This window comes from Paroedura picta, chromosome 2, assembly GCF_049243985.1.
Source record: "Paroedura picta isolate Pp20150507F chromosome 2, Ppicta_v3.0, whole genome shotgun sequence".
NCBI classification, from domain to species: domain Eukaryota; kingdom Metazoa; phylum Chordata; class Lepidosauria; order Squamata; family Gekkonidae; genus Paroedura; species Paroedura picta.
In genome coordinates, this window is record NC_135370.1 from 32320644 (window position 1) to 32334083 (window position 13440).

At 44.0% G+C, this 13440-nt stretch overlaps 1 protein-coding gene across 1 annotated transcript in view; it reads right to left on the reverse strand.

The window, feature by feature from the left end:
- AGPS (alkylglycerone phosphate synthase) overlaps positions 1-13440 on the reverse strand; it is a 72025-nt gene that overhangs the window by 45297 nt on the left and 13288 nt on the right. The window contains exons 4-8 of the mRNA XM_077319622.1: positions 8951-9071; positions 8784-8858; positions 7205-7276; positions 5200-5279; positions 4060-4140 (exon numbers count right to left, since the gene is read on the reverse strand). Coding sequence (XP_077175737.1) covers positions 4060-4140; positions 5200-5279; positions 7205-7276; positions 8784-8858; positions 8951-9071 — 429 coding nt within the window. The remainder of the gene's footprint in view (positions 1-4059; positions 4141-5199; positions 5280-7204; positions 7277-8783; positions 8859-8950; positions 9072-13440) is intronic.

A 13440-nucleotide genomic window follows, 5' to 3' on the forward strand; every position in this document is an offset into this window, starting at 1 on the left:
CCCCCCTGGTGGGACAGGAGGATCCCGCCTTCCCATTCCTTCCCACTGACACCTCTGAAATTCTCCTGAGACTCAAGGAGAACTCAAGAAGAGTGCACGTGTGTATGGAGCCGTGCACAAGAAGGGGATTATTGGCAAAAATTGCTCCCCCTCCCCCATTTTCCCAAGTGAAGCACCTTTGGATCAAACCCAGGGTAATGAGAAGAACAAGAGTTGCCTTCCCTTTCCTCTCCCCACAACAGAAACCCTGTGAGGTGGGTGAGGCTGAGAGAGCCCTGATATCACTGCTCAGTCAGAACAGCTTTATCAGTGTGTGGCGAGCCCAAAGTCACCCAGCTGGCTGCATGTGGAGGAGGAGCAGGGAATCAAACCCGGCTCGCCAGATTAGAAGTTCGTGCTCCTAACCACACCAACAAAACAGAATCCTGGACAGTAATGGTTAATTACTGAAATACAGCCTTAGTGGTGGCATTAAAATATATATATATATGACCAAGTATCAACCTCTTATCAGCCGAACAGGCGCCGTTTGAGAGTTTAAAACACTCCCTAATTTAGGTGCTACGGGAAGCATAGTTACTGTGCGGTGCTGTTAAGCCAATAATCATGACCACTTCCAGGTTTAAGATGTAAGGTATAAATTGCAAGCTCTGATATTTCTGCCTGAAAAAATGTTGTGTATATAAAATCTATGAATAAATTCCAAATATGCGGGAGCTGCCCAAGCAGCCAGGGTTCTTGGCAGTATCTACATCACTTCTGAAATCGACTGTATACAAATGCTTCCTCGATTGGGTTTTTTTTTTTGGTAATAATAAAAAAAAGATCTAAATTCCTTTTTTTTTTTTTACAACCTAGGAGGCCTGTATTTTAGGAACACAGAGAAGTGCTGCTTCATTTGCCAGGGTGAAAGGAGACTTTTCCCAATTGGCAGGACCAAAGTCTGCTGCATAGATGGCACCGCGGAATGGCCCTTGCCTTGAAGGAAAGCCTACAGCCACCATACGACTTCTAGCAATGTGACCTGAAGAAGAGCTATGGCCTGTAAGCCCGTTTACAACGGGCAAGGCAAGGATTTGGACCGCACTGTGCTAATACATCGTGTGGACTTTGCTCTCTCTTCGTGGCAACCTTAACACTTTCAAATGGGTTTAGCAACATTTCTGAAGGTGTGCGTGAGATGGAAAGAATCATAGAGTTGGAAGGGACCTCATGGGCCATCTAGTCCAACCCCCTGCACCATGCAGGACACTCACAACCCTATTGCTCATCCACTGTAACCTGCCACCTCTTTGAACCTTCACAGAATCAGCCTCTCTGTGAGGCTTAAGGTGTTGGCAACCTTAAAGGCCTTCTACTGTCTGGGCCTAATGCACCAGAGGGACCGCATCTCTGTGTACTTCCCCTGAAGAGCACTTTGCTCAGCAAATTCCAACTTGCTGGTGGTCCCTGGCCCCAAGGAAGTGCGATCGGCCCTACTGGAGCTCTGAAAGTTCCCAAGGGCCTGCAAAATGGAGCTCCTCCACCAGGTGTACGGTTGAGGCCAACGTTAGCACTCGATGACATCAGAATGGCTACCCCTTATCCCCCCTTCATCTGAACCTGGAGAAATAAATTAAATTTGAACTATCCTATTCCCCAGGTTCCGGAAGTGAGTGGTGGAGCATTCAACTAGAAGAAGAAGAAGAAGAAGAATTGTTCTTATATGCCGATTTTCTCTACCCGAAGGAGTCTCAAAGCAGCTTACATTGGCCTTCCCATTCCTCTCCCCACAAAAAACACCCTTTGGGGTGGGTGAGGCTGAGAGAGCCCTGATATTACTGCTCTGTCAGAACAGCTTTATCAGTGCTGCAGCGAGCCCAAGGTCACCCAGCTGGTTGCATGTGGGGGAGTGCAGAATCGAACCTGGCTCGCCAGATTAGAAGTCCGCACTCCTAACCACGACACCAAACTGGCTCTCTAGGAGTTTTTATCTGAATTGCAAATGTTTTAACACTTTCATGTACTTTGTATATGGGTTTCAAATTATGTTAGCGGCCTCAAGTCTGTTGAGAGACAGAGAGAAAGAGGGATGGCCAAATGTCTAATAAATAAATAAATATCAATCCATCATCTATTGTATTGCTCATAGCCTTAGGCCAGTGCAAAACATTACAAAACAGAAACACAGCATGCACGAATTTCCAGCATAGCCATAAGACTTTTAAAATTGACAATGAATTACCCATAAAACCATTAGTCACAAATCTCGCCCTAATTTTCCTCGCAGCCACTGCAAAAAGGGACACCTTGTGAGTGACACTTTTATCTGACACAAGCAAGCAAATTGCACCAAATTGTCAATCCATGTACTCCACAAGAGAACTTCCAGGAATTTAGATTTAGGAGCTGCGTGAAAAGGACAGTGGATTACATCCTCCACATATTGTTTTTACAGACACGCAGCCGTAAGTCAGCTAGAACGCAAGCAAAATGGCCCTCCAACACAGCTGTCCCCATGGTCTAAAAGCAGTTCTAAGAATGAAGCTACTTCTATTGTTTGGGCGGATGCTCTTACGTGAGCTTTCTTAATCTTTCCAAACCAGGATGAGAATTTCATGTATGTTATTGTCTACCCTATCTTCCTTACCATCTCACATATACATCCAGGAACAAGGGACTCCATATAACTGCCATGTATGGCATACTGTAATCAAAATATCATTTAACTAATTAAGTCTACTTTTATTGTCTCTTAACAGTGCTCTAAAACATTGTTTAGATCAGTGGTTTTCAACCCGGGGGTCAGGACCCCTCTAAGGTGTCCCTTTCACTGGGGTTGCAGCAGGGCAAGCAGCTTGGCGGGGGGGGGGGCATCCACACTAGAGCCTTGTGGGGTAGATTGAGAGAGCGTTCGTCTGTCTTGAGCAGCAGAAAAGAGTGAGATCAGCATGGTGGGACAAGAGGCAGAACTGAGAAACCCCTGGGGGGGGGGGGGGAATAAAACAATTTACATACAATAATGAACAATGGATCTTCATGCCATGGGTCCGTTTTGGCTTAATTTCTGTGAAAGAACCCTTGCATAATTTTATGGTTGGGGGTCACCACAACACGAGGAACTGTATTAAAGGGTCGCGGCATTAGGAAGGTTGAGAACCACTGGTTTAGATAATGCACTGCTAGGAAAGTTACTAAGCTTGTTTGGGTATCTTATTAATGCTAGGTGAACACGGCTAATTGAGAAGAGCATACCTAATTCTGTCCTAACCAGGGCAGCAGGAACTCCTTTTGGAAGGGCCAAGATTTCCCGGGGGGGGGGGAAGCTATTTTGAATGACGTCCAGGCTTTTATTAAAGTTATCATTCTAACAGCACACAACGGAGCTGATAAAGTAAAATAAAGAAAGACCAACAAGCACGGCTTTGTCTCACTCACACAGCATGCCGCCTTAAAGAGCTGTAGAGCAGTCAGGTACGCCATCTAAAAACCTAGCTAGGATCCGGTCATTCGGCCCCCTTCCCCAGGTCACTGGAAGGTTTTACATCAACAATGGCAACACCATTTTTATCATTCCGAAGTCCGAGAAGATGTGCCATATAAACGCAGAGCTGTTAAGCTTGGGCAGGCATTCCCACCTGCACAAACGTCTTGGGAAGGGTGTGTTTTGGGGGTTTGGCCAGGTAAGAGTTGCAGACTGGCTTTGCCTTGTAGACAAACTTCTAAATGTGCCCTTGAATGACTTAAACAACAGAAAGTTTGGGAGCTGGAAGCGTTAACCCAGAGCCCCAGGAGACAGGTGGAACAAGGAAGTCACAAGTAAACTGAGCTGTCGAATCTACCAAGGGAGTGTCAAAGTTATTGTTGTTGAAATACTGTTCTAGTTCTAGTTGGTATGTTACTGTTGTTATACTGATACTGATACTGTTCCATGTAAATGTTCCAAAATGTTTTCTGTAAACCGCCCAGAGCCGTAGGGAAGGGCAGTATAAAAATCTAAATAAAATAAAAGAGGATGCATGCAGTAAGTGTGGGAAATTGCAAAGGGGGACTCACGACAGAACAAGAAATTCAATATACCCGTCTTTCTAAGTCCTGTCCAACAATGCCAGCTTCGACACGAGCAGTTAAATTTTTCTCATCTATCCAATGAATTCGATTCTATTGAAAGGAAACAAAAGAGAGACTCAAGTTTTTTTTTTTAATAAAGTCAATTTGCTTTTCAGATCTCCAACAAAAGCAGCAGTGTTTAGCTGGTGAAAATAAGAGGCATTCCCTCCCCCTCTCCTTTAATTTCTGCCTTGTTCTGCTTAGGCTATGAAATGCTGAAAACTAAACTTGTGACCCGATCGTCTACCAACCTGCAGCAAAAACGACAGCGGGGAATTCAGGCCCACGGATTCACACAGAGGTTAAACAAACCCATCTAAATGTCAGTCTGCTAAAAACTTTTAAATGGCAAGGTTGCAGACTATATAGTAGATCTCAAAACACACCAACCTTCCAAAAAGTGGTAAGAATCAGGAAAATGTTCAACTTGTTGCAATAATCCTGAATCCACAGTAGAGGTTAGTACGTTAGGAGAGGGTTCCTTGCTTGTGGTCAGGCTATATAGCCCAGATTTGTGATCACATACAAATGACCATTATTTAAAGCCATCTAAGTTTACACTCCAAGGCCCATTTGTTAAGCTGAAAGGACACAGCATTCCCTGGCACCAAGGAAGCCCGCTTGACCTCGACCAGGGCCACAGCCTTCTTCGTCCTGGTCTCCACCTGGTAGAAAGAGCTCCCAGAGGAGATCAGGGCCCCAATGGAACTCAAGCATAGTACCACAGGGCCTGCAAAAGGGAGTTCCTCCATCAGGCATTTGGTTGAGGTTGATCCGAACCACCGCTTCCCACCGGCCTCCCAAGCCTCCCTCTGACAATCATTACAGATCTGCCTAAACCGCTGGGCCTCAGTACAAGTCAATCAACTTTCCTAGTATTCTATTGTTCTACAATGTTTATTACTATCACTATCTTGTTGTCATTGTTATTGTTGTTACCACCTCACTGTAAACTGAGTTAATTGTACTGTTCCTATTTTATGCCAAGCGCCCTGAGCCTTCAGGGAGGGCGGTGTATAAATAAAATAAATCATAATAATAAAAAAACTGAGGCCAGGCAGGATTTGAGCAGCAGCTCATCTCTGCTAGAAAAGTGTTCTTCCGCCTTACCATTTGTGAAGTGTCCAGTGACACAATAGTCCGTTTCTCATCAGGAGGGCATTCGAGCGCGCTAGAAACACTAGTTCCGCCTACAAACGGGAAATACAGAAAATTACTTTTGATTCATTTGCTTAAGTGGCCAATATTTTAATGCTGAGGGAGGGGAGGACTCAAAAAAGCAGCTTAGTTATTTCCCTTCAAGTGGTGACTGGTAAACAGACCAGCCATCCAAAGAGACTAGATCTGGTTCCCGAATAATAAAGGTCCATCCAGCCATGCAGGTGTGTGGTTGGCCCTACCATACAAATTACCTTCTAAAGCAGGGGTAGTCAAACTGTGCCCCTCCAGATGTCCATGGACTACAATTCCCATGAACCCCTGCGAATTGTAGTCCATGGACATCTGGAGGGCCGCAGTTTGACTACCCTGTTCTAAAGCAATCGGCCCTTCAATAACTGTGGAAACTGGACGGCAAGTCAAATGCTCTCTGAATGCAACAGAAATACTTGTATACTTACTGCCTTACACCAGTGGTCACCAACCACTGGGCCGCGGCTCCCTCTCCCCGGCCCCCCACCCGCAGCGAGAAACTTCCCAGGCCATGAGCAAATCGGCCGCCAAAGTGGCCAATTAGCTTGCGGCCCAGCAAGCTTCTTTCTGCGGGAGGGGGGGAGAGAGGGAAGCAGGGCCGCCGGCACGCTGGTGGTGCAAACGCGCATGAGTGGCAGGTCCATGCATGTGCGCTTTTGCCCGGTGGGGCCACAAACACACATGTGCGGCAGTTTCGCGCATGCGCAGACCTGCCACGCATGCACGTTTGCACTCCTGGTGGAGCCACAAACGCAAGTGCGTGGCAGTTTTGCGCATGCAGGGACCTGTCGCGTGTGTGCGTTTGTGGCCCCACCGGGCGCAATGCGCATGCGCGGATCTACCACGCATGCGCAGCGCCCGGATTGCCCTCCCACCAGTCCGCAACCCCAAAAATGTTGCAGACCACTACCTTACACCAAAAAAGCCACCATTAGTACATGTTGGCGGGGCATTAAAGGATGAAGAGAGGAGAAAGAGCAGAATAGCATGCTATCATATACATGTTTTGGCTAGTTTATTGCAGTGATGGTCCTTCCCTCTCTTCCTTGGAAAGTAGCAAGAGCTGCACAGCAACTGTGGGATAGTTAAGTATGTGGAATTTCTTCAGAGGACAAAACTGAGGTTGTGACGTGGATCGTTCCACCGCAAAGCCTGTGCTTTGCCAACGTTCGGTTCATCCCAAGTTTGAAAAGTTATTCTCCAAATGTGCAAAGACGTCATGCTCGTTAAATCCTCCCAGCAGATCTGCACAAGCCAACTTGGCAAGATTTAAAGCGTGCAAAATGAGGGCATCGCTTTCTTTAGGGGCCTAGGAAGCAGCGAAAGCTGAGCCTCACTAGAAACAATGGGCTCTCCCCAACCAACCAACAGCACAGCAGGGGCCGATTCCCCCCCCCCCCCACGTTGAAAGTGGTTTCACCTGCTATTGTGTCGGGGATGGCTTCTGAAAAAGCTTATTATTCCTGGGTTAAAGCATGCTACAGGCATTTCCTGCTGGCATTAGATTTACGATCCCTCCCAAATGGGTTTGTGAAGGGTTGATTCAATGGATTTATACTGTTTTCCAGAACCGGAGACCGTAGAATTATGGTTAAGAGAGATCCCTAATCTTATTTATTTACTTCAGTAGACACTGCACCGTTCTCCCCAGCGTGGGCCCAAAGAAGCCTTCATCATTCTCCTTCCCTTCCCTTTTACCCTCACAACAACCCTGTGTGGCAGATTAGGCCAAGAATTGGTGTGACTGGCTCCTGAATCTGAGGGGGTTTCCAAAGAGCAAAGCACGTTGTTGCGTGTAGATCTTCTGTTCAATGCCAAAAATTTTACTAGGCCCTCAAGGGCACTCAAAGTAGCTGTGCAGATCCCAACCAACGCAAATTAGGTAGCAGTTCTTACGGAGTGGCTCAATGTTTCTATTACTTACCACCATAAGGTATAATACAAACATTATGCTTGCAGGCTAATTCGACAATTTTAACTACGTCATCGTGGCATTCTGTATCAGAAAGGAATGGAGAAAGGAGAATGTGTTTTAGTTAGTTTTAGAGCTGGCTTTCTAGGAACACATTAAGAAGTGCTTATGAAGCTACATCTGGAATTACTAGAACTTTCTGAAAAACCCTAAAGAGTGGCTTGGCTTCAGAACGGAGTTGGAGGACGTAATTTTATTACAGTAATTAAAACAGGAAAACAGAAATGTTCCTTCAACGTTTTTAACAACTCTACTTCCGGACAAAGATACACTGGGCAGGGCAAGGAATTCCCCCCACCCTGCTTAAAAGGACATTAAAAATCTGGAAGTAAACAGAACTATATACACTACTTTCTGAATTCTAAAAAGTAAACTTTAAGAAACCAAGCTTCAGCCTACTTCATTCAGCTGCACGATGCTGTTAGTTACGTCCCACATTAGAGACTGAATTTCAGTTGTATCTTTTGTTAGTCAGTATATATACTACTGAAAATTAACATTTTTGTGCACATGAAGGCTGGCTGTTGCTCTGGTTCAGAAATGAGATTAACACTCAGTGTCATCAAGCAGACCAGAGGAAGCGTATGGTTTGAGACAATGCTCAGATAATTAATAACAACAACAATAACAATAATAGTTGGATTTTATGACTTTTCTCTACCTGAAGGAATCTCAAAGCGGCTTACAGTCACCTTCCCTTTCCTCTCCCCACAACAGACACCCTGTGAGGGAGGTGAGGCTGAGAGAGCCCTGATATTTTTGCTCAGTCAGAACAGCTTTATCAGCACCATGGCCCCATACTTATCAGATCACAATATTAGAGGATTTGAAACCAACAGCAACAACAAAGCTAAACCTCTGAGCCATTTCAATGCTCTCTTTCAGGAATAGAAGAAGAGTTGGTTCTTATATGCTGCTTTTCTCTACCTGAAGGAGACTCAAAGCGGCTTACAATAGCCCTCCCTTTCCTCTCCCCCTGCGAGGTGGGTGAGGCTGAGAGAGCCCTGATATTACTGCTCAGTCAGAACAGCTTTATCAGTGCCATGGCGAGGCCAAGGTCACCCAGCTGGCTGCATGGGGGAGAGTGCAGAATCAAACCCGGCATGCCAGATTAGAAGTCCACACTCCTAACCACTACACCAAACTAGAAAGCATGATCTGAAAGATCTGTTTGGAGAGTATGGTCAAAAACCTTTCCCTTGATTTTTACTGTCTTTGAAAAACACTGGGGATTTGATCATACTAAAGCAAGCCAACCTCTTGCTTGCTTCTTGACTGTGTATACCAATTTGCATACGCTAGCGAATCTCTTTCATATGAGGGAGGAAACTGAGGCGGGGGAACAATCAGAGGCCTTGTTGGGGGAACAATGTTTAACGAACGGCATGTGCCTGACACAAATACTGGAATACATACATTTTGTGCCTGGCAGGAACGGGAACCGGTTTCGAAAGCGGACTTTTCCCCTTTCAGTTTGTAACTTTGCCACACTAAACCACACTTTGAAAAGAATATTCTGAAGTGCCCTTACCTGGCCATACAACGATATCAGGAACGCGTTTAAACATCCCTTCCCTGAGTATAAATAGCTCATGTAGGCAATGGCCTGAAAGAACAGTAATTGGAAAAGTTAGTTGCTTGCTTTTTTTTGTTTTTTTAAGTTAAAAACATACAATTCTGTTTGGCTGTTCCGCTTACCATGAGCTCTGAAGACCCTGTCTTCGGCATCTTGGGAGCAGGAGATGTTTGTAGATTTGAGGTCCTGAACGAATTCTTCATTTGTAACAGACGGAGGTACATCGCTAATATTTAAGGACGCCTTCAATATTAAGAAACAGCAACATTCAATATACCCATCCTGGATTTTTATTATTATTGTTATTGTTTTATTGTTATTCACAAAAGGGGCAAGCAAGGTTGGAACCAAATTAGTATTTCTGTGAACACAAGTGTCCCCCATGGATGGAGTGAACCCCATCCCCCTGCCAACAGCAGCCCAGGAAGAGGACTTTGAGGAGCATTTTGGGCTGCTGTTAATATATATATTTGTGAAACAAGCCAGGGGAGGTGGAACGTGTCCGGCTGTCCAAGTTGGAATAGGCCTAAGCAACGCTGGCTGCACCCTGATTGGCCCCACAGCTCACATTTATACTGCAAGAAACCTGAGGCTGAGGGAATGCAAATATTCACCTCAAGAAATGTGGCCGTGAACTGCTCTCTACACTGAATGAACTGTGTGGCACCTGTAAATATTTCCTGTCCTCTTTCTTTCTGAATGAACTTATTCCCATATCCTTGGAAGTAAGTAAAGATTACAGGGTTTTTTTCCCATTTCCTACCACGGGTGTTGAATTCTTTTTATTTAGAAGCCACGTAGGCTAAATCTCTCAGTTGTAGGGACGGGGATCACATGATGTCTGTTTAAAAGCTATATTCAAGACCCTGACCTTCACAGTGCTCTCTCTCTCTAGAACATTTGGGTGGGATTGGGTGAGGAGCATTTCAGAGTATCACAGAAGGTGGAAAAATTGTACGTGGTAGATGGAAATCCTTGCATCTGTGGAAGTTAGGCTGGATCAAAGCCATCGGGCTTGGAATACACTATAGTGAGAATAATCCCCATTTCAATACCAGCAACGTATCTCCTATAGCACCTATTCATTCTTGTTAAGGGGAAACTCTTTGTATTAGACCAGCATTTCAGGGTATGCCCCACCACCAGGCTTGGAACTAAGGGTGAGAGGCTGACCAATACAGACACAGGGCCTTCAACTCAATACACCAGCCTTTTTCAACCTTTTGGCCATGGAGGAGCCCCTGAAATAATTCTTCAGGTTTCAAGGAGCCCCGGAAGTGATGTCAACTGGTCACGCCTCCCTGCTACACAACCCAGAAGGTATCAAGTCATTGGAAGTGACATCACCACCCGCCTTTACAGGAAAGCTTGAAAAGGACTGGGGGGGGGGGGAGGAGACAGGATACAGATTAAGGTGGGAGGTAGGTGTGCAGTCTCCATGCTCTCCCAGGCACAGAAACCACAAGAGAACTCACACTTGGGAAAGGCATCAGTGGGAGCAGCCAGTTCATTAAGGCAGGAGGGGAAATGTTGCGGGCCCCCTTTGGGGTTCCCACGGACCCCTGGGGCTCTGTGGATCCCTGCTTGGGAACCTCTGCAATACAGTGTTCCTTAATCATGTTCAGTCCATTGCTGTCATCGCTCTATGTATAACTTCTATACTTAATGAACTAAATTTTTTAAATTAACCTTTACTTGTATTATAATTTATTCAAGCACTCCTCCCAACTATCAAAAGCCATTACAAGGCTATTTAAGATACACTTGACTTGATCAGATTATTCCCAAGACTTCATATTACAGATGCCTATCTCTGCTGCCTTTTGAATATAGCCGCAGCAATCGTAAACTGGATTCTTGTATAGATGCCTACGAACAATTGATGGGAGACGTGCAGGAAGCTCTTAAAAGTGTTAATGTAAGTCAGAAGCATGGGGCAAATAAATCGTCCAAACCCTGGTTTGACCGAGAATGTAGGATATGTAAGAAAGGATTCAGAATTAAATATAGGGAGTACAGATACAATCCAAACACAAACCCTTTGGGAAGAGGTGGGGGGAATGAAATCTCAATGCAAAGCTCTCAATAAATGCAAAAAAGGGGCAGACTCCCAAAGCATCCGTTAAGGCAAGTAATTAAGCTTAAAAATACATCCCAATTCTGGAGAGTAGTTACACAAAAAAGTTTTATCCATGTTCAGCAATTTCACCTGCCATCTGGGAAAACCACTTCAGAGAACTGTATGCAGCTCTAGATATAATTGAACTTTGTCAGGAAAATGCGAATTGTATAGATACCCTTTCATTATGGCCGTCTGTTCAACCCTCCAAGATCAAGAATCTGATAGGCACATTGAAATCAGGAAAGGCAGCTGAATTTGATTTAATTCCCCTGACTTAATTAAATATGGAATGGTAGGTTCCAGTTCTGGCCAATTTATTTATAATGATTGATAGAATGGGTAGAATACCAAGAGGCTGGGAAGTTGCAATCATTGTGCCCATACATAAAAATGGTAATCTGAATGATCCAGCCAATTATAGGCCGATAAGCCTACTAAGCACAATAAGTAACATATATGCAAAACATCTTCAGTGGAAGATTCAGGACTGGTTAAATCAAAGTAATTTTTTATAGGACAAACAGGGACTTTTAAGGACTATATTACAGGTACCAACCAGTATCTCTAACTCTGCTATACAGGTGGAAGCAGGAATGGCAACTGTTCAGACTAAAATATGTATCTGTGCATTTATGTATTAGTTAAAATTGCTTTTTTCCCCAATGGGCCTGACACACCTAGTAATGTCTGATTCATTAGTTATACCGTGGATAGCTAGTCTTGAGAAAAAGATACGTTCACATGGCCTCTCGCAACAACTAATATTAACTTTTGGGTATGCTCAGGCTAAGGAGGTAATTAAGAATATTAGAAGTTCAACGTCAACATCACCTGAGCAGAAGCAAAAGCCCTTTCTTTGAATTGCCCCCACTTAATAATTTGTGGATGATACCTTATCTATCTAATTCGGAGCACAGGAGAGCATTTACCCTACTTTAGCACAATATGCTTCTGTCCGCACTTAGAGAAGGTAAATATTTTAAAAAATTGTTTATGCATCTGTCAGGATGGAAGTATAGAAACAACAAAACATGTACTTTTTGAATGTAAATTATATAATCGAATTAAGGAAAGAACTTATGACATTTCTCCCACTAAGTAGGCAGAATTCTGGTACACTTAAGAAACTGATGTCCGATAAAAATAACTTCTGCTTGGTTCTGCTGGGTTGGCCACTAAGATCAGGAATGTTCGGAAGGAATCAGGAGGAAAATATACCAAAGGACTGCATCACTTGCTAAGTTCATAATGTATCTCAGTTTATCCAATCTAAATTTTTTACATTATTAATTATGACCTTTAGAATGTTCCTGCTTTATTCCTTCACAAGTTTTATTTTATTTTACCTGTGTATATTTCGTATTGGTCAAGTACCGAAATACATTTTCTATTCTATTCTATTCTATTCTATTCTATTCTATTCTATTCTATTCTATTCTATTCTATTCTATTCTATTCTATTCTATTCTATTCTATTCTATTCTATTCTATTCTATTCCTATTGGAACCAGCATGCTCAGAATAGTGACCCATGCAGAAAGTCCAAAGGCAGACCTTCACAAGGGCAGATACTTGCATCTGCACAGCCAGCTGTGATGAGAGTTCAAACGCAGCCAGTGGTCTCTCCACCTGTGAGTCACTATACACTGGTGAGCTGCAGAGTCCCACCAAGAGTTACAATCTTTTTATTGAAAGGACCTGCTGTTAGAGGCAGCACAGAGAACATGAGTGCAATGCCTTTCTCTCCCAGAAGCAGCAAAACGGTAAGGTGATTCTTTAAAAAAAAAATCAAAGCAGGCTCCTCCTGTTCCTGTCATGTGACTAATGTCATGACCTCTGTGAGCCTCATGCTGGCACCTGAGGGTCAGAACTAGAAACAAAGGTTGATGACCGCTGCCCTATGCGGGAGGATTGTACAATTATCAATACATATTTTTTTTCCTTTTCCCCTTGCCAAGTTATTTACAATGCAATGATGAGGAGGACACTTTGCTGGGATTAAGCCCCACTTGGCAGATTTTAGTAAGATTCTGAGCAGATCTGCTTAACATGTCACAGCTAGTAACTGAGTTCTCAGTTATTAATAATCAATTAAACTGATACCTCCACTATCAGATAATATGTGTGTGTATATATATGTATATAAATGCGTGTATGTGTGTGTGTATATATATATACATATATAAAATTACATTATGTTCTCATTCAAAAAATCTTTGATCCACAGTCAGGAAGGAGTTGCACATATGCATAATGTTCATGAGCAGGCACCCCCTAGGACTGTGCTATCTTACAACTTAGATGGAGTGAGATCGTTGGAGGAAAGGTAAAGGTAAAGGTATCTCCTGTGCAAGCACCGGGTCATGTCTCACCTTGGGGTGACGCCCTCTAGCGTTTTCATGGCAGACTCAATACGGGGTGGTTTGCCAGTGCCTTCCCCAGTCATTACCGTTTACCACCCAGCAAGCTGGGTACTCATTTTACCGACCT